At 41.4% G+C, this 22,722-nt stretch overlaps 1 protein-coding gene across 1 annotated transcript in view; it reads right to left on the bottom strand.

Annotated features, from left to right (window-relative positions):
- Positions 1-19,084: 19,084 nt before the first annotated feature.
- LOC106569870 (brevican core protein) overlaps positions 19,085-22,722 on the bottom strand; it is a 34,283-nt gene continuing 30,645 nt past the window's right edge. The window contains exon 14 of the mRNA XM_082961192.1: positions 19,085-22,365. Coding sequence (XP_082817318.1) covers positions 22,310-22,365 — 56 coding nt within the window. The 3' untranslated portion in view covers positions 19,085-22,309. The remainder of the gene's footprint in view (positions 22,366-22,722) is intronic.

Genomic DNA, 22,722 nt, shown 5'->3' with positions numbered 1-22,722 from the left:
TATGAAGAAAAAATACAGGAGTTTTGGTGCAGGTACAGCAAACTAGCGCAAAAATAATATTGTGATATTGTCAAAATGATACGATATATCGTCAAGAATAATGATGTGTAACTGTATCGATTTTTTTCCCCCATCACTACTGACTGGACAAGAAGTAGAGCTAAACCTTTACACTAATGTTTAGGAAATTACTAATCCCCAGTTTATTGCAATGTGACAGAGAGGGTTAAGGCCAAAGGAAGTGGTTCTTGACCTCTGGTCTAAGTGATCCTGAAGGCTGGTGATGAGTTTGACCTCTTGACCTCCCACGTGCCGGAGCAGACTCAGAGGTCAAGCAGGGGTTAGGGGTCAGAGTGGAGTCCCTCAGGGACGTCAGAGAAAAGGAAGTTGGGGACATCCTAGCTATCAGTGGCACTCAGCACACACTCACAGGCACGTGCGCACACACACACACACACACACACACACACACACACACACACACACACACACACACACACACAGAGATATAGCAAGTCATTCATGGTGGTGGGTTTACGAAGTTGCCTAGGCAATGTTTGTGTGTGTGTGTGTGTGTGTGTGTGTGTGTGTGTGTGTGTGTGTGTGTGTGTGTGTGTGTGTGTGTGTGTGTGTGTGTGTGTGTGTGTGTGTGTTCACTCACTGTGTTGTAGTCAGACCTTGACAAAGCCTAAGGACCCTAACAATGACTTCCCTTGAAAGAAACGGAATGCATTATGCACTTGAAAGCACATTTGAGCATCCATCCATATCCAGAAACTGGCTGAGAAAAGAGTATTGTCGGCTATCTTCTTCTGTCTACAAATCAGACACATTCACTTGCTTCCTTGTTTCCCACAAATTCAGTCTAGGGCTGTGGACATTTTCTTAAGTGAAGTATCACTTGAATAAATAAATAATAGGGGGTCTAAGGAGATGAGAAAAAAAAATCACATTGATTGTGGGGTATAAAACCGTTCGAGACACAGACACATATATAGTACCAGTCAACAGTTTGGACACACCTACTCACTCAAGGATTTTTCTTTATTTGTAGTATTTTCTACATTGTAGCATATTAGTGAAGACGTCAAAACTATGAAATAACACATATGGAATCATGTCGTAACCAAAAAAGTATTAAACAAATCAAAATATATTTTACATTTGAGATTCTTCAAAGTAGCCACCCTTTGCCTTGATGACAGCTTTGCACACTCTTGGCATTCTCTCAGCCAGCTTCATGAGGTAGTCACCTGCAATGCATTTCAATTAACAGGTCTGCCTTGTTAAAAGTTAATTTGCCGAATTTCATTCCTTCTTAATGCGTTTGAGCCAATCAGTTGTATTATGACACCTCAGATTGCAGCCCAAATAAATGCTTTGCAGAGTTCATGTAACATACACATCTCAACATCAACTGTTCAGAGACTGCATGAATCAGGCCTTCATTTTTTATTTTATTTAACCCTTATTTTACCAGGTAAGTTGACTGAGAACACATTCTCATTTACAGCAACGACCTGGGGAATAGTTACAGGTGAGAGGAGGGGGATGAATGAGCCAATTGTAAGCTGGTGATGATTGCTGCAAAGAAACCACTACTAAAGGACACCAATAATAATAAGAGACTTGCTTGGGCCAAGAAACGATGGACATTGGACTGGCGGAAATCTGTCCTTTGGTCTGATGAGTCCAAATTTGAGATTTTTGGTTCCAACTGCCGTGTCTTTGTGAGATGCAGAGTAGGTGAACGGATGAGCACCGCATGTGTGGTTCCTATCGTGAAGCATGGAGGAAGAGGTGTGACGGTGCTTTGCTGGTGACACTGTCTGTGATTTATTTAGAATTCAAGGCACACTTAACCAGCATGGCTACCACAACATTGTGCAGTGATATGCCATCCCATCTGGTTTGCGCTTAGTGGGACTATCATTTGTTTTTCAACAGGGCAATGATCCAAAACTCACCTCCAGGCTGTGTAAGGGCTATTTGACCAAGAAGGAGAGTGATGGAGTGCTGCATCAGATGATCTGGCCTCCACAATCACTCTACCTCAACCCAATTGAGATGGTTTGGGATGAGTTGGACCGCAAAGTGAAGGAAAAGCAGCCAACTAGTGCTCAGCATATGTGAGAATTCCTTCAAGACGATTGGAAAAGCATTCCAGGTGAAGCTGGTTGAGAGAATGCCAAGAGTGTGCACAGCTGTCATCAAGGCAGCTTTTCTGATTTGTTTAACACTTTTTTGTTTACTACCTGATTCCATATGTGTTATTTCATAGTTTTGATGTCTTTACTATTATTCTACAATGTAGAAAATAGTAAAGATAAAGAAAAACCCTTGAATGAGTAGGTGTGCCCAAACTTTTGACTGGTACTGTACATAAGACATGGCAAGAATATCACCCATGAATGTGTCATGGCACTTTGGAGGGTTTTTGAGCACTTAATTACACATATGAAAAGTCTGGGTCAGACGGAGCAGATAAGGCCCTTCAGTCTGTCTGTGTCAGACTGTGGGAGTGTGTCTGCCTGACTCTGTGTGGTGTGTGTGTGTGTGTGTGTGTGTGTGTGTGTGTGTGTGTGTGTGTGTGTGTGTGTGTGTGTGTGTGTGTGTGTGTGTGTGTGTGTGTGTGTGTGTGTGTGTGTGTGTTCAGTGCTATCGATGAACGACTCTTGGATGAATCCAATTAACTAATTAAAATGTGTTGGAGTCTCTGAGTGGGCAGGGACTATAAATACTGTACATACTGTATCACAAACTAATAGAAAGGAGGGGGTAGCCTGGGAACAGTCCAGGGTAGACAAGTCTAGGTCTCCTCTTTTCTCCAGGGTCCTGGGTGTGTAGTCTGCAGCCGGACAGAGGGGCGGGGTGAGAATCCAAGAGGCGGGACCTTCCAACATCAGCACATCTATTTGTTGTCTGCCAGGCATAAAGGGGAGGGTTCAGAGGGCAAATAATTTCACATGAACTGGGATCTTTCACATGCTAATGACTTCCGGGAATCCCAACCCGCCGGGAGTGTTGAGTGGAAATATGGGGGGCACTAGTATAGCAGTATAGAGTATGTGCATCATGGGGTATCGGTGCTAGCCTCATGTCACCAGCTCCCAAAAGTGGAACATTTGGTAGTTTACCTGAGGTTTATTCAATAGGGACACTAAGTTTGAATATCTTTTATAGAATTTTGATGAAGCAGACAAGCTGGTCATATTACTTTATTCCGCGTGATAGAGAATATATGCTACATTGCTTGTTTTGTCACATAAACTGACATTTGGCAAACATTTTAGAATTTTAGCAACCAGTCAATGGCGGAGCGATTTCTATATATTGCGCCTTTAAGCAGTTTGTTTTACGTGTTGAACTGAGGGTGTGTGGTATGTATGATCGTCTCTGACTAGACCTACTCTTTGTGAGGTTATGGCATTGATAGTGGGATAGTGTTTATGAGACCAGCTCCAGTGAGGGTCTTTTGTGACCACAAATCGTGTGAGCCAGACAACTGCACAACCACTTGTGGGGACTCTGGGATACGTGCACAAACGTGCATTTGCGGCACAAGCACTATGTAGCAATATGCTGATCACCTGATCAAAAGCTTCAGATTCAAAGAGCACTGAATTTGGAAAACTTCTTAATTCATTTCTTCAGCTTTGAATGAACCTCTCATTAATGCTGCATATCATTATCAGGCAAAAGAGGCATCAAATTAACATGCACTTTATTATTGTGCAGACTGCACAAACACACACACACACACACACACACACACACACACACACACACACACACACACACACACACACACACACACACACACACACACACACACACACACGCACGCACACACACACACACACACACACACACACACACACACACACACACACAGACAGACACACAGAGACATTGTACACATTAGCAATGTAAATGAACACATTCAGTGTTCTCATTCGAAGGGAGAGACAATCTTACTTATCAACTTTCATGATCTATGATTTGTAATATTTGTCTTGCAAGATGGTGTTTAATTTAATGCAGGATGCCGGCTAAAATTTCAAGCATGCATGCATGCAATTTCAAACATGCGACCTCATCCGAACTTCAGGGAAATGACTGCTGCCTTACACATGTGCCATGCACAATATTCTTGAGTCTACGCTTGCCTTTCTGATTCCAATGCTAAATTGGAGTTATTCCACATCCCTTTTGATTGTGATTTGGTCAAGTGTGAAACTCTCTATCTAGAAACAATTGATCCTTGATTGCAATACGGTTTTGGAAGCCTTGAACACTCAACTTAATTATCAACCAAAAATAACTTTACAAATACAAAATATACACTTACCGTTAACTGTTTTACCACAGATTACCAAAGTTTTTTGTGAAACACAGCTTCGAGCCAATGTTATTTTTTGTGTTCCCTCCCATGTTTCCATTAGCTCAGAAAGTGCAGCGCAAAACACCTCAGTGGGAATCTGGTGTACAGTTAGTGGATCTTTTGTATTTGTCAAATTATCTTGGGGGGCAATATGAAAGTACAGTTTCTGAGGTTTCCAAAACCATATTATATGCAATGATTATTAACAGTTAGACAGAGCGTCAGGACAGTTGTAGGCGACGCATTGGCCCCGCTGTGGTCAATTGTTCAAATGAGAACCCAATGGCTGTATGGCTTTGGGTTCTGGAAAGACAGTCTACTCCGGACAATATGATCCATGGATAGGAGCCAACACGAGAATGGAAATATAAAGCCATATTATATGTTGAATCTGGAAGGTAAAAACAAAAGTACATTTTAATAGCAACACCCTAAAAAATTATGATCTACAATGATCAACAGAACACAAAACAGAAAATATTCACTTAAATAGCTTATCAAAATAGCTGATAAAATTGTATATATGGGCAGGGCATCTATAACATAGGTTTCCCGGATGGATTTACTAATGGCTGGCCTACAACACTGAATGCAAGAAAAATCTCTGTCAATTATGTATCCCCTGAACATGACAAGAAAACAAGGAGCGGGGAGTAGGCTGGCTTACGAACACATAGGCCTACAGGCCTACACATAACGTCTGGCAGGGGATTTTCACTATCAGTGTTCATTTGTATAGCTACACTAGCGTTGCCCTCATGTGGGTGCTATCAAGCTAGCAGGCAAGCTAGGTAGATAGTGCTAGGTGTAAACAACCAATCCAGTAGGGGCTGGAAGTTATAGTGAGCTTCGATTGGTCAATTGTGCTGCGACATTGCAGAGTATTTGCATTAAGTTCAGCTTTCCCCAATTTACCATTCTATTCTTGTAGGTCGGCTAAGGATTATTGGTGTCTCCGAGGGGTCTTTGGCCTGGTTTGCTAACAGTGTATAAAGTCAGAACATCTGCTGTCTCAGCCACTGCCTGTCATCAACCACGCTCTTCTCAATTTACATCAACAACATACAGTAGCTCAGGCAGTAGGAAGCTCTCTCAGCCGTTTATATGCAGATGATAGTCTTATACTCAGCTGGCCCCTTCCCGGATTTTGCATTAAACGCTCTACAACAAAGCTTTCTTAGTGTCCCGCAAGCTTTCTCTGCCTGCAACCGTGTTCTGAACACCTCCAAAACAAAGGTCAAGTGGTTCGGTAAGAACAAATGCCCCTCTCCCCAACAGTGTAATTACTACACAATATATACAGAAGTACTGTACCTCTGGGGTTTAGAGCTTGTGGTAGTCAACTCGTACAAGTACTTGGGAGTACAGCTAGATGGTACACTGACTTCTCTTGACACATATCCAAGCTGCAGGCTAAAGTTAAATCTAGACATGGTTTCCTCTATCGTAATCGCTCCTCTTTCACCCTAGCTGCAAAACTAACCTTGATTCAGATGACCATCCTACCCATGCTAGATTACAGAGACATAATTTATAGATCGGCAGGTAAGGGTGCTCTCGAGTGGCTAGATGTTCTTTACCATTCGGCCTTCAGATTTGCCACCAATGCTCCTTATAGGACACATCACTGCACTCTATACTCCTCTGTAAACTGGTCATCTCTGTATACTCGACACAAGACCCACTGGTTGATGCTTATATATAAAACCCTTTTAGGCATCACTCCCCCTCTATCTGAGATACCTACTTCCACCCTCATCCTCCACATACAACACCCATTTTGCCAGTCACATTCTGTTAAAGGTCCCTAAAGCACACAGATCTCTGGGTCGCTCCTCTTTTCAATTCGCTGCAGCTAGTGACTGGAAGGTGCTGCAAAAAAACATTAAAACTGGACAATTTTATCTCCATCTCTACATTCAAAGACTCATGGACACTCTTATTGACACTTGTGGCTGCTTCACCTGATTTATTGTTGTCTCTATCTTTTTCCCTTTCTACTCTTGTCTATGCCTAACAACGTTTGCACTGTGTGTGCTGCTACCATGTTGTGCTGCTGCCATTTTGTGTCCTACCATGTTGTTGTCATGTTGTGTTGCTTCCATGCTGTGTTGATGCCTTAGGTCTCTCTTTATGTAGTGTGGTAGTGTCTCTCTTGTCATGATGTGTGTTTTGTCCTACATTTTTAATGGCTTTACCGCCCTTGTGTTCAATATGAATCAGTGGATCACCACAACGAGGTGGTAGGCTGAAACAGGTAAAATTAGTGCATAAAATAAGACAGACAAAACCATGCATTTTGATGAAAGCTAACTTTCCATAAACGATAGCCTTCTGATTTCAATAGGCTAATAGGTTAAGCCTAATAATGGTAGGTTAAACATTGTAATATTAAGAAAAAGAAGATGGAAAGAAAAAATATATCCCAATGGGTCAGTTTTACATTTGGGATAAAAGGAAAAATAAAACGCCGCTACATTGTATCAATGGAAGTAGCCTAAATACTTTAATTGGGTTACTCTAAATATATAGGCTATATGTTATCTCTTTTGGGGTGGATAATGCGCGAATTCATGCACATTGTCTCGTGCAGAATGGCTTAACAGTCTTTTCAAGTAGACTATGAATAGCCTAAATTTTAGACTTAACTCACTACTACTATGAGGGCAAAAAAATATGAAATAAGTACCTCCAATGCTTTCCCTCCCAGTTCCCTCTCACATCTTGCTCCATAAATGGGAGTAAATTGGCAAAGATTCGAGTCGACAGATAACATCAATAAACGTCTGCAATGGGTGGCAACCTAACCTGCATGGCGCAAACACACCGTCTAAAAACACGGATATCGACATAATCCCACTCCTTCTATCATTCCTGTTAGTGGCAAAATGCCCAATAAAAGTGTATTGCATAATGTTCAAAATGATGAATATTGTCATGCTGCGATGTTTTGACCTTTTCTTACAGATAGGTTACAACAATTATGTTACATGCCAATCTGTGCCATTTATAGCCTATAGGCATATAATGTGCCCAATATTTCCTGCATAAATAAACACATTTTTATATAGGCCTATCAATTTAATTAGATACAAATGTCAGTCGATTTGGTTATTAGATGATGAGTTGAAAACAATTTGAATGTGCTGCTTTCAAAAGCAATAGAGAAATCACGAAAAAGGGATATGGAAATTGGACTATTCTTTATAGTTTTTTTCTTGGAATTCACGCATTTTCATCGAGAGCATGTTGCCGAGATATTATCTAAACCTATTTATTCGTTAATCCATGTCCCATATAGGCTTACATACAGTATAGGCCCTATATCCAAAAGGAAACACGCAAAATCTGTACCAATAATTTTAAAGTAGGGCTATTTCATCTCGATTTTGAGGGAGGGTAGCCTTACAGGATTCATCCTCTTATTAACAGCACAAGACATATCCGGACGAAGCCCTTATTGCCGAGGTCACGCTCTTTGTAGCGTCAAATGATCGTGTCCACCGTGACTCACGCTCAGCATGATGCAGCAGCCTATTCGTTCACTCTCTTTGCTGTTCTTCAAAGTCTGGATTTGTAGAAATACAAACAACTTCGATTGTCAAAATATTCAAAACTCTTCGATAATGCATATCTATGCAAAATAACGAAATAAAATAACATGTTTAGTTCAAGTTCCAATGAGCAAAAATTCAAATTTAAGAATCTATTTAGCCTATAGCACTTTATTCTGAAAATCCCCCTAATCCCTTGCTCGACTAGTCTATAGTGTTTTGTATTGTAAACTGTGGTTAATATTGGACATGAAACTATAGGGACTAACCTATATTTTTACAGGCACATTTTTTGAGGATCTTTTTACAAAATCTCCAAATACAATTGAAAGCAAAATTGCCACAGGATTTGATAATAATATTAGGGGGGGGGGGGGGGGGGGGGGGGGGCACGTGGAACTCAAAGAAGGAACTCAGCCCGGCTTTAAACTTACTCCTGAATGTTGTAATAGTAGAATGCACAAGGTGCAATTTTGAAATTGGGTAGTGCATCATCAGTTCCTGTTGTCATGTTAGTCATTCCATACCTTAGAGAGCTATTTATAACTTGTCAGAAATGTCCAGATCAACTAGCCCATGTCAGCTAACGTTTTTTTAGCCCATAGATATTATTAGCTAGCAAATGTTTTGCCATATTAGCATCAATTTGACATCAGACAAAACACCTCAAACCAAGACATGGTATCAAGAACAAGATCAAACAAGCTGAAATGAATAACTTGAGATTCACCACATGGAAGTTTCTTGTCATTATTGATGGCTATCTGGCCATCCAGAATCACAACACACAGCCTTCTGCCCCTTTGAAGTGCGCCCATCCTTTTATGGACGTTATCAGACAACCCCTCTATAGGCAACGTGGGAAAAAGGGACCTGATTCAATGGAGGTTGCATGAACTGCCTTGATACATTTTTCGTAAGGGAAAGTGGAATTTCAAAGTGGATATTACAAAATTCAGAAGCTTTTTCAAACCTCAAATACACTATACGTTTTACATTTCCCGCATTGCAGGAAAGTTCTCCTGAAACAGGGTGATCAAATTAAGATCCTACATCTGTGGAACTACCTTCATTTTTTGTGTGTGTGGGGGGGGGGGGGGGGGGGTGTGTAGTCCTTTGACATCATACTCCTATGGGTGTGTGGTAAAAGACGAATATCATAAAAGCAACAGTTGGATATTAACCAGTGTTCAGTATTGCCACATCTCAGTATTTCTCTTATAGTCTACATCTTGGCCAAGTCACTTTACCATAGCAGATCCTCCCCCTGTTTCTGGATCAACTTCCAATTCTTTTAGAAAATTGGCAAATTGGCAACATGTAAACTGACTCAGAGCTGTGGGCTCAATGCAAGGCAATGAGCTACAACTTTTCACCATGAACAGAGTCTATGATCTTGCCCGTGGCGCATGCTTTATAGCTAGCTGTCTCTAGAACTGTATCTTTACACAATAGCCATGGAACACAAGTAGCAGATAGCGATGGAGCAAAATGTAGACCTGTCACCTTCCTCGCCACTGCTCCGTTTCTGCTCTTGACGTTTGATTAACATTCAGGCGATGCCCTCCATTGCCTCCATTCTCCTCCCATTCTCTCTTACCCTCTCCTGTGAGTCTCTCTGTGCAGATGCAGGATCTTAATTTGATCACCCTATTACAGGTAAACTTGTAGTGTATTATTTGAGGTTTAAAAGGCTACTGAAGTTTGTAATTTCCACATCGAAATTTTAGACTTGATTTTCCCTTAAGAAAATATATCAACCCCTACAAATATGTCCAATAATTCACATTCACATTTTCTGTTGCTGCAGGATTATTTTCCTGCTGTAGCAAACTGACTCAAATTAAGATCCTACATCTGTTAGTCAAAAGTGAATTGTTTTAAAAGTACCATCTGCAGGATGAACTTAGTGTGTGTGTGTGTGTGTGTGTGTGTGTGCGCGCGTGCGTATGTGCATGGTGACATGTGCATGTGTGAGTGATTGGTCCAGAGCTAGGGAAGGATAGTGTTTGAGGTGTTACTGTCAATGTAGAAAGTGCTGTTGATATTGTATTTATGCTAATTGGAATGCAAGGGAGATTGGTGTGCACAAAGGTTGTTTGTAATTTGAGAAAGGATGCAACGAGAGTTGGGGTGAAGGATTATGGGTAAAGCATATCGGCGGGATTCCTAGCCAACTTGGCACGCCCGTCTAACATTCTTTTTTCACTCACTTCATTCTTTTTTTTTTCACGTTGTAGATGCCAGCCCTCCTATGACTCCAGTGCTGTTATTTGCTGTGCTACAATTTGTTGCTCATTAACTAAAGCCTCCATATATTTTTACTGGCTACTGACATTTTTATAAGTATACCTATAAAATATTCTATGTAGCAGGTCATGCCGTGAACTAACAGAAAATATGACATATTTTGTTCTTCCTATAGGCCCTAGGTTAAAACATGTTATGATAAGCATAGTTTGCTTTTAAAACAAACATTTATTTTCTTCTTATAACGGATAACAAAATAGCTTTTTGCTAAATACAGTGCCCGTCTGAATTATTGGCACCCTAGGTAAATATGAACAAAAAAGGCTGTGAAAAAATGTAAATGTTGTTTATTGGCTTGATCTTACACTCAAAATATCATATAAATCTAACCTTTAATTGAGTAAAAAAATAAATATATTAATAATCGTCATCAAGAAATAATAATTTTATTCAAAAACATGCACCCCTAGAAATTATAATTGATGTACTGTATAATCTGATAAAAATGTCACTTTTTAAAGTTCATCTGAGTCTTTGGGAACTCTTAAAGGAAAACTATTAACTATGTGACTATGCATGGATAATAACAGAGAGTAGCAGCAGCGTAGAAGAGTGGGGTGGGGGGGCAATGCAAATAGTCTGGGTAGCCATTTGATTAGATGTTCAGGAGTCTTATGACTTGGGGGTAGAAGCTGTTTAGAAGCCTCTTGGACCGAGACTTGCCACTCTGGTACCACTTGCCGTGTGGTAGCAGAGGGAACAGTCTATGACTAGGGTGGCTGGAGTCTTTGACAATTTTTAGGGCCTTCCTCTGACACCGCCTGGTATAGAGTTCCTGGATAGCAGGCAGCTTGGCCCGGGTGATGTACTGGGCCGTATGCACTACCCTCTGTAGTGCCTTGCGGTCGGAGGCCGAGCAGTTGCCATTGTTGACATAGTCCCAAAATGTTTTGCTTGTCAGCACTCAAGTTTTCAAGATATGTTACTTTCAAAATACAGAAATCATCCCCATATGATGCATTTTGCATCATATGATGCTGTTTTGGGGTGGAATTGTCCTCTAAGTGATCATCAATGACTTCCTGTTTCATTAGGGTATGAATATGAGGCGACACACAGTCTAAACTCCCTTAGCCATCCATCAACATGGGAAAGGCCAGAGAACACATCAATTAAATGAGACAAAAGGTTGTTGACCTTCACAAATCAGGCAAAGACTATAAAAAGAAAGCTACATGTCTGAAAATATCAATCTTCACTATTAGGGCAATAACAAACAAATGTAAAAGAACTGGGAGCTTTGATGAAGTCTCCAAGGATCACAGTTGGAGAATTGCAGAAGTTGGTTACATCTCGGGGTCACCAAGTCTCCAAAACTACAATTAGACGCCACCTCCACGCCAACAGGTTATTTGGAAGGGTTGCCAGAAGAAAGCCTCTGATGTCACCAAACCACAAATGTTAGTGCCTGGAGTTTACTAAATGTCATTGGAACTTTGATTGGAACCAGGTTGTATGGTCTGATGAGACTAATATAGCTTTTTGGCAACAAACACCAGAGGTAGGTTTGGCGTAAAAAGAGCCATAGTCATGGAGAATATAACCTAATCCCCACTGTGAAGCATGGTGGTGGATCTGTGATGTTGTGGAGCTGTTTCACTTCTAAGGGCCTTGGGAACCTTGTTAGGATACATGGCATCATGGACTCCATCAAGTACCAGGAGGTTTTAGGCCAAACCCTGTCTGCCTCTGCCAGGAGGCTAAAACTGGGTCGTTGTTTGATCTTCCAGCAGGACAACAATCCAAAGCAAACCTTCAAATCCAGATGAAAATCATTCACTCACCAGAGAATCAAGCTTTTGCAATGGCCATCCTAGTCCCCTGACCTAAACCCTATTGAAAACTTGTGGGGTGAGCTGAAAAGGAGAGTCCACAACCGAGGACCAAGGACTGATCTGGAGAGGTTCTGTATGGAGGAATGGTCTTAAATCCCTTCCTATGTGTTCTCCCACCTCATCAAACATTCTAGGAGATGACTCAGAGCTGTTATCTTGGCAAAGGGAGGGTGTGTTCTCCCACCTCATCAAACATTCTAGGAGACGACTCAGAACTGTTATCTTGGCAAAGGGAGGGTGTGTTCTCCCACCTCATCAAACATTCTAGGAGACGACTCAGAGTTGTTATCTTGGCAAAGGGAGGGTGTACAAAGTACTAAATGTAGGGGTGTCAATAATTGTTACATGCATGTTTTTGAATAAAATTATTTCTTGATGACGATACATGAAAAAAACTATTTTAACTCAATTAAAAGTTAGATTAATATGATATTTTGTGTGTACAATCAAGCTGATAAACAACAATGAGATTTTTTCTCAGCCTTTTTTGTTCATATACCTAGGGTGCAAATAATTTAGGAGGTCACAGTAGATGGTATGTTTTTCAATGGAAATAACAAGTACAGTATATTGAGAATTATTAAATATGAACCTTTTTTTATTACACTTGTTGAAGTAGGCTACAAGGGAAAAGGAATGAAATATACTGCATAATCGAATATTTTCCAAATAAACTTTCTTTCCTTCTACCCATGGGGGTTGGGGTGGCTGATCATTACAGAGTGAAAAGCACTTTGCACTTGGGGCGGGGGCAGAGAGCAAATTTTTGACCCGTTTTCAATTACCGCTTGCTTCCCTTTGCTTAAAGGGCCACATGTCCTTTGAAAAGAAGGAGGAACTCCATAAAGTGTTCATAAGCACTAGCCTGTCTTCACCTCTTACTGACCCTATGACCTTGGGATCAAGGCCCACAATGCAACCCCATTTGGGGCCGTGTGTTTTTCACATTTTTTTATTTATATTTATTTATTTCACCTTTATTTAACCAGGTAGGCTAGTTGAGAACAAGTTCTCATTTGCAACTGCGACCTGGCCAAGGTAAAGCATAGCAATTCGACACATACAACAACACAGAGTTACACATGGAATAAACAAAACATAGTCAATAATACAGTAGAAGAAAAGAAAAGAAAAAGTCTATATACAGTGAGTGCAAATGAGGTAAGTTAAGGCAATAAATAAGCCATGGTGGCGAAGTAATTACAATATAGCAATTAAACACTGGAATGGTAGATGTGCAGAAGATGAATGTGCAAGTAGAGATACTGTGGTGCAAAGGAGCAAGATAAATAAATAAGTATGGGGATGTGGTAGGGAGATAGATGGGCTGTTTACAGATGGGCTATGTACAGTTTACTTATATGGTGGAGACCCTGAAACTTTCTCCAAACAACCATAAGAAAAGTTGCATTCAGGGTTCACCTCATTGCTGTCACTGCACAAGTGCATATACACACAAACACACACTCCACGCACGCACGCACACACACACTGTTCGAATTCTGATAACACTGTTTTTCATGTTGCTGACAGTGAAAAGATTAGCTGGGGCCAACCTTGGTCAGGATCTGAGAAATTTGCTTAAGATTCTGCTCGGAGCGGGGTTATTATCATAATCACAATTAGCAGCACTTTCTTGCATTTTATAATTAGAGCTTTACACCATAATTAAACCGTTTCTTAATTACCGTCCATTCATTAATGCAAAGAACACCTGGCTTGGCTCATGGGAAAGCCCTGGCACCCTGGTTCACGTGGAGACGGGGCCTAAAGCAGGATTCTGCTTATTATACTCACTCTGTTCCGCCATCACACACAAACACCACTCTAGCTACCCCCCAGGCCCAGCTTAACGCAGTCTGTGTTGGGAAAAGTACCCAATTTTCATACTTGAGTAAAATCAAAAGATACCTTAGTAGAAAATGACTCAAGTAAAAGTGAAAGTCACCCAGTAAAATATGACTTTAGTAAAAGTCTAAAAGTATTTGATTTTAAATATACTTAAGTATAACAAGTACATGTAATTGCGAAAATATACTTAAGTATCAAAAGTTAAATAATTTCAAACTGCTCATATTTAGCAAACAAGACGGCACAACTTTCATGTTTTTTAAATTTACGGATAGCCAGGGGCCCACTCCAACACTCAGACATCATTTAATAACGAAGCACATGTGTTTAGTGAGTGTGCCAGATCAGAGGCAGAAGGGATGACCTGGGATGTCCTCTGGATAAGTGTGTGAATTGGACCATTTCCTGTCTTGCTAAGCATTCAAAATATAACGAGTACTTTTAGGTGTCAGGGGAAATGTATGCAGTAAAAAGTACATTATTTTATTTAGGAATGTCGTGAAGTAAAAGTAAAAGTTGTAAAAAATATAAATAGTAAAGTAAGTACAGATACCCTCAAAAATGACTTAAGTAGTTCTTAAGTACCTTACACCACTGAATGCAGTGTATCAAAAAAGAGGCATGGCAACTGTGACTTCAGTCGTTTGATCCTTTTCATAACTGAAACTGTGTTAATTAAGCCAAAGATAAATACCATCTGGATGCCAACAGTATCCCTTGCTGCACTGATATCACAGCTTATATAATCAATTCATAAAGATTAGCTCCCACACACAAGGCCAACACAAACACACTTTCACAAACATAGGCACGAAATCATTTTCACATGTAAAGAGGGGAATTTAAACTCTATACCCTCAATATCTCAAATTCAGGTACCCTAAGAAAACAGGCTGTTTCCCCTCTTAAATGATCACACAGTTAATAAAGGGCTGTTGTTACAAATCCCCCCCCCCCCCAAACTGCTATCGAAAATAAATGCACTAGCGTTGAATCTATTTAACATTTGCCGTCTTCCTTTGGCTCTCTCAGCACACCCAACTATGAGTGTATAAACATGTCTCAATGATGCCATCTAGTGGTAGAAAAGGAGGCGAGAGCAAATGCCTATTCAACCTATCCACATCGCTCCGACCTAACTGACGTTTCTTCTCCAAGATAAATCTGGATTTACCTCCCTCCCCTACGATTTCTAGAATGTAAACACATTGGTATCAGAAACTGATGGGTTGGGCCAGAGCCAGCCTACATGATGAGTTATCAACTTTGACACTCTGATTGGTTAGATTTGTTAGAGATGATCTAGTATGGCAGATTCAGACTGAATGTGTGTGCAATCTATAGAGTAGCGGAACTCAATTCAAGGTGAGTCGACAGGCAACTATTCAACCCCCTCAAACACTGAGCTAAAATTGTTGTGTTGGTTTACACAGGCAGCCCAGTTCTGATCTTTTTGCCACAACTGGTCTTTTGACCAATCAGATAAAATCTTTTGGCAATAAGGCTGCGTTTACACAGACAGCCCAATTCTGATCTTTTGCCAAATTATGATCTGATTGGTAAAGACCAATTTGTGAAAATAAAGATCAGAATTGGGCTGCCTGTGTAATGAGTGTAACCACTGTAGTTGAATATAACCTAATAACACCTAGGTTATTTACAGTTTAGTCATTTAGCAACCACATATCACAGGCATAGAAAGTACATTTTTCCTCAATAATGTAGCTATCAGTAGAGTCAGAGCTAGAAGGGTTGAGGTGAGGAGGAGGATTATTTGAAATACTGTTTGAAGAGGTAGGGTTTCAGATGTTTTCGGAAGATGGGCAGAGACTCTGCTGTCCTAGCTTCAGGGGGAAGCTGGTTCCACCATTGGGGTGCCAGGACAGAGAAGAGCTTGGACTGGGCTGAGCGGGAGCTGCCCTCCCGTAGGGGTGGGAGGGCCAAGAGACCTGAGGTGGCAGAACAGAGTGCTCGGGTTGGGGTGTGGGGTTTCAGCATAGCCTAAAGGTAGGGAGGGGCAGTTCCTCCTGCTGTTCCGTAGATAAGCACCATGGTCTTGTAGTGGATGTAAGCTTCAACTGGAAGCCAATGGAGTGTGCGGAGGAGCGGGGTGACATGAGAGAACTTGGGAAGGTTGAAAACCAGGCGGGCTGCAGCATTCTGGATAAGTTGCAGGGGTTTGATGGCACAAGCGGAGAGCCCAGCCAACAGCGAGTTGCAGTACTCCAGATGGGAGAGGACAAGTGCCTGGATTTGGACCAGCACCAATTCCTGTGTGAGGTGGGGTTGTACACTACAGATGTTGTAGAGCATGAACCTGCAGGAGCGTGTCACTGCTTTGATGTTTGCAGTATTTATTTTCTTAGTCAGCCTTGTGTTCTGATTCGTTGTGTTCTTGAACGTAGCCCTGTCTTTCATTTTTGGTAATTGATTTCACCTGTGTTAGTTACTCACCTGGTCTCATCAGCTCCTTATTTAGTTCAGTTCATTCTGTTTGTGCCTTTGTGAGGTATTGTTCGTTTTGACATTACTAAGCCTTTTCCTAGCTCGTTTGTGAGAACCAGTTACAGCCTTCAGTCCTAGTTTTGATTCACCTGCCTGTTTGCCTACCTGTGTATGACCATTGCAGGCCTGTGACCACCATTCCTGCCTTCTGCGAAGGTGAAATAAACACCTGCCGCTCTATGCATGAATCTACACCTTTTTCTCCTTGAGTATTCATTAGTTCTTTATTGTGAGAACTTGGTTTAAGTGAACACTGACAGGATGTTTGTAGTGTTTTTAAACTATACTAAGAAATTAACAGTATTTTACACTGCGTTTGATAGCATTCACTGCATCTGGTCAAAACAATCGTAACAAGGCACAGTCTCTCACACACACTTGTGTAATTTTAGTGTTAGCACACAGTTAGGCAACGCACTACCAAGATGCACTTCCACATTCCATCCCCAGAGGGCAGAAGCAAAGGTTTAGGAGATGTGCTCTGCCATGATAATGAGCCTTGATAATGACTCAGGGGTTGGTAATCAGTATGATGGTCAGTCTAGGAGAGGGAGGCCAGAAGCCTCTCAGACGGCCTTCGTTTGTTTCTTCGTGTTAAAGGGGAAGCCTTAAAGAGATTTGGAGGAGAAATTGGGAGAACCTGGAACTTTACCAGAACAAACTGGTGAATAAATTCTCTTCCCCCCGATCGTCTGTGAAATAGGATGTGGTGAGGGCTTCCCCTTGCACTTTGTATCCTATTAATGTGTTTGTTGGAGGAGTCTGGAAGGTTGACATAACAAACTGGTGAAAAACCATTTCCCCTGGCCACATGTCAGCCAGTACGTCGAGGGCTTCCCCTGGCTGTTTCTAGACTCCCCATGGTCTATGGTGACGTGTTCTCTTTAGGAAATAGGGGGAAAGGTTATGCACTAGGCATGCGTTTGGTGAAGGAAATGCAATCACAAATTCACATCCATTGTTCAAAGTTCACCCAGTGCACATCATCATATTACTAAAATAGAGACGTTACATATAAGTGTTACGAAACCAATAACTAGCCCGCTGATATTGATACGCTGGCTAAATCTAGGGGTCTAAGGCCTAGTTCATTGGTCTGTAACGTAACCTGATTTAAGATGTGCATCTATGTGAGAAATCAGCTTATGAGGACTGTTGTATGTACATGTGCCCAGGAGACAGCTAACCTGCTGAGTTCAGAACCGTCTCCGTTTTGAAGTCTTGGTCGGCCAGTCAAAGCAGATTATTATATACTGAACAAAAATATAAACGCAACATGTAAAGTGTTGGTCCAATGTTTCATGAGCTGAAATAAAAGATCCTCGACATTTTCCATACACACAAAAAGCTTCTTTCTCTCAAATTCTGTGCACAAATTTGTTTACATCCCTGTTGCCAAGATTATCCATCCACGTGACAGGTGTGGCATATCAAGAAGCTGATTAAACAGCAGGGTACATGCAACAATTTCAAAGTTTTACTGAGTTACAGTTCATATAAGGAAATCAGTCAATTGAAATTAATTCATTAGGCCCTAAACTATGGATTTCACATGACTGGGAATACGGATATGCATCTGTTACAAAAAAAAGGTAGGGGAGTGGATCAGAAAACCAGTCAGTATCTGGTGTGACCACCATTTGCCTCATGCAGCGCGACGCATCTCTTTCACATAGAGTTGATCAGGTTGTTGATTGTGGCCTGTGGAATGTTGTCCCACTCCTCTTCAATGGCTGTGCAAAGTTGCTGGATATTGGCAGGAACTGGAACATGCTGTCGTACACGTAGATCCAGAGCATCCCAAACTTGCTCAATGGGTGACATGTCTGGTGAGTATGCAGGCCATGGAAGAACTGGGACATTTTCAGCTTCCAGGAATTGTGTACAGATCCTTACGACATGGGACCGTGCATTATCATGCTGAAACATAAGGTGATGGCGGGGGATAAATAGCACAAATATAGGCCTCAGGATCTCATCACGGTATCTCTGTGGATTTAAATTGCCATCAATAAAATGTCATTGTGTTCATTGTCCATAGCTTATGCCTGCCCATACCATAACCCCATCGCCACCATGGGGCACTCTGTTCACAACATTGACATCAGCAAACCGCTCACCCACATGATGCCATACACGTGGTCTGCGGTTGTGAGACCATTAAATTCTCTGGCAGCAGCTCTGGTGTACAGTCTTGCATTCAGCATGCCAATTGCACAATCCCTCAACTTGAGACATCTGTGGCATTGTGTTGTGTGACAAAACTGCACATTTTGGAGTGGCCTTTAATTGTCCCCAGCACAAGGTGCACCTGTGTAATGATCATGCTGTTTAATCAGCCTCTTGATATGCCACACCTGTCAGGTGGATGGATTATCTTGTGGACAAAATTGACAGAATGAGAGAGAAGCTTTTTGTGCGTATGGGACATTTCTGGGATCTTGTATTTCAGCTCGTTTCATGGGACCAACACTTTACATGTTGCGTTTATATTTTTGTTCAGCGTAAATACAACCTCTGGATACAGTCTTCCTCATCACCTGGACTGTTAAATAAATTCCCCCATTTTATGCACCTGAACCTCTGACTACCTCTCAACAGTTGACGCTCCACACCAACTAAATAGGCACACAAACAGTCACAGAAACGTTCTAATGTTATTTTATTTTGTTTATAAAGGAAGAGTGTTACTGTAAAATATACTTATAAAATCGGGAAAATAAAGAACAAACAAAAAATATTTCTGAAAATGGCTTTGTGGTTAATACTGATTACATCCTTGCTTTATTCTACAAAACCTTATTACAACATAAAGCTTTTCATAGGACTGTATCAGTAAAATGTAGGGCATCTATCAGAGGGAAGAGTGGACAGTAATTCAACAATACTTTGAAACAAAATCTAATCAATATCATTGATACGTACGGTAAAGGCATTGTCACCCTTGTAAAAACAATTGCAGGCTACTCACTAGCCTTTTTCACCCCAAAATAGTTAAGAGTGAATAAATACATTTACATTTTAGTTCAATAATGGAATTGGCTTTATAAACGTGCTGTGTTTTGAGTTGTTTTGTTTTCTAACATCCTACTGCACAAACGTGCCATTTTGATTGTTTATGATTTAAAAAATGAAATGTACTTCATGCATGTATCATAGGCAAGGGTGTTAGCACCATATTTCATATAAAGTCTGTTGATGATAAAAGTCTAAGAAGGCCTATCTATGGTTGTGAGAAAGTTGAGATGGAAATAATGCTGAGTTCAAGAGTTGATATGGGTTCCTAGGAGGACAGGGATGTTTCTGCTCCAATTCCAAACCAACCATTGCTTCTATTCTAAAGACTTTGTCAAGTCACCTTGTGGATCTGAAATAGTTGGATTGGTATCAGCAATGTGGTAATAGCCACACCTAGCCCCCGGTAGGCTTGGCAGAGTTCCCACAATATTGTGTACACCTATACAGTCCTTTTTAGTTCTATGAAGGGGACTCAAAGGACCTAGAGGTTGTGACATGGGACAGGTTTGGATATGGACCACAGAATCTGTTGTGCGTCTTCCCTGACACTCAACCAATCATCCCAATAATGACTCACCTGTCCTGGAGTGTACTCGGTGAGATAAAAAGTTCAAAAACATTGCAGGTAGAAATATTATTAATAGAACTACATTCGTCCCCAAGTCCCAAGTCTACAGGCAATCCAATGTGGTCTCAGGGCAATTCATATTATTCTGTACGTACATCTGTGACAGTCTAAGACTCAATTTAGTGTGATACGTTACATTAGATTCTGAATGGAATAGCAGTCGTACAATATCATTCGAATTAGAGGACGTACAGTGTCATAGGTGTTACCCGGTCATACAAAACATACGAACTGGGTGATGTAACTTATCATACGTCTTGGAGGACATATAGTATTGCAGGTCTTTATCTGAGGCCAGGTTGCTTGTTGCGCTGTAACAACAAAGGAGAATTACAGGGAGAATTTACATGGGCGGTTAGGGGAACTAACGGCAAAGGTTAGGTGAATTGGGTTAAGTTTAGAATAAGGATTAGCGAAAATGCTACAGATGACCCTGATGCGGCTCACACATGCAACTTTGGATTGCTAGATTGTCGCGGATTACACCCACCCATCCTCCCCGACCAACCTCCCTACTTGAGTTTCTGTCTCAAGTAACTAGACCATTAGTAGGTATCATACGTCTTGGAGGTGCTCAGAATTACATAAAGTATATTTAATATGGCTCTGAGGCCAGGCTGGACAATCATATCTGTTCTACACAATACATTTCTATCTGAACATTCTGTAACATTCCCCCTCCTGGACAGACCCCAGGTAATCCCTAGCTGATGGAATATGAATGGAATTGCAAACAGACCAGCTGTTGTTTAAAATATGATGGGTGGATTTATAAAGCTGATTTGACAATAATAGTCACTAAACAATGATTGACACCGTTAGCGTGCTGACGCCTGTTTAAAACCAGCAAGAGACCTGGGCCTACAGTTGACGTCGCACATTGAATGCAATGGCATCCTAGATCGCTATAACTTGGAGCCCGGGAACATATTTGGTGAAAAATCCTTAGGCATACCGGTTTCCAAAAATCCTGCTACTGAAGGCATATTTATAATCCATTACTCCTTGTCCGTCCTTCTGGATTGTACAATGTGTGGGTATCGTTAAAGAAACCGTCTGAACCCAATTTTTCTCAAGACGAGCTACCGTGTATCCTACCACTGTCTAACACAGTTTGAGTTAGGTGCCAGTTTGGAGAAAAGTCAGGTTCAGACGGTTTCTTTACAGATAGCGACACATTACACACTACATGACCAAAAGTATGTGGACACCTGCTCGTCGAACATCTCTGCTCCAGAGTCCGACGGCGGCGAGCTTTAACCACTCCAGCTGACGTTTGGCATTGCGCATGTTGATCTTAGGCTTGTGTGCTACTGCTCAGCCATGGAAACCCTCTTTATTAAGCTCCTGACGAACAGTTGTTGTGCTGACGTTGCTTCCAGAGGCAGTTTGGAACTCGGTAGTGAGTGTTGCAACCGAGGACTGACGCATATTACGTGCTTCAGCACTCAGCGGTCCCATTCTGTGAGCTTGTGTGGCATACTACTTCGCGGCTAAGCCGTTGTTGCTCCTAGATGTTTCCACTTCACAATAACAGCACTTACAGTTGACGGGGGAAGCTCTAGCAGGGCAGAAATTTGCCGAACTGACTTGTTGGAAAGGTGGTATCCTGTGACAGTGCCGTGTTGGAAGTCACTGAGCTCTTCAATAAGGCCATTATACTGCCAATGTTTGTCTATGGCGATTGCATGGCAGTGTGCTCGATTTTATACACCTGTCAGCAATGGGTGTGGCTGAAAAAGCCAAATGCACTAATTTGAAGGAGTGTCCATATACTTTTATATATATATAGTGTACAATCCGGATGGATGGACAAGGATTTACTGATAATAGATATGCGTCAGTGACAGGATTTTCGGAAAGCCTAAGGACTTTTCACGGAAAATGTTCCGTGTTCCGCATTCTAGCACACCATTGCAATTCATGGCATCCTATGTAGGGCTGCAAGAGACCCTAAAGCCCAGGCTATCCCAACAACAGTTTCAGATCAATGTGCTTTGGGGAGGAGTAGGAATGTAAATGCCAAACTGACCCTGTGTCCCAATACTCTTTCCTTGTCTCCTTTCAAGATCACCATATTGCCTTCACATGTTCAGCCATTTCAGATCTCTGGTCAATGAAGAAAGAAAACTCTTGAAGTGTAATGGGACGTGGTATGGAATTTAAAAGTTCCCCTTGATGTCCCAGTATTGAGCCGTTTTCTTTGTTTGTGATTCCTCTTCAGTCAGTTTCCTGTTGTTGGTGATGTTACTCCTGCTACCTGTGCTGTGTTTCCTGCCCCTGAAAGGAAACCCCAACAAGTTGAAAATAAAGACTTCTGATAAATCTGTTGGATTAAAAAGGCAGTGTCATATGTTCATCCCTTTCATACATTTATCTTGTCCCTCCCACATAATGTCCAGAGTGAGAACATTGTCTGATTTAGACACTAGTTTTCTGGGTTGGCTTTGCCTGCTGTTATGGCATTGCCTTGACTTGAAAGGCGCATTTCAACAAGCGCACAGCACTGTCGATAGTTGACATTGTGCCTTCTACAGGCAATTCCCTGACGGTCGTGCAGATTGCATTCGCAGTAAACGCTGCGGACGTTGGCTCAAGTGTAAACTACCTTTAAAAGTGAAGTGCAGTGCGCTTGTC

Source organism: Salmo salar, chromosome 14 (assembly GCF_965601325.2).
Source record: "Salmo salar chromosome 14, fSalSal1, whole genome shotgun sequence".
Classification (NCBI taxonomy): domain Eukaryota; kingdom Metazoa; phylum Chordata; class Actinopteri; order Salmoniformes; family Salmonidae; genus Salmo; species Salmo salar.
Note: the sequence above shows the minus strand (reverse complement) of the source record. Positions and strands in the feature narration are given on the sequence as shown.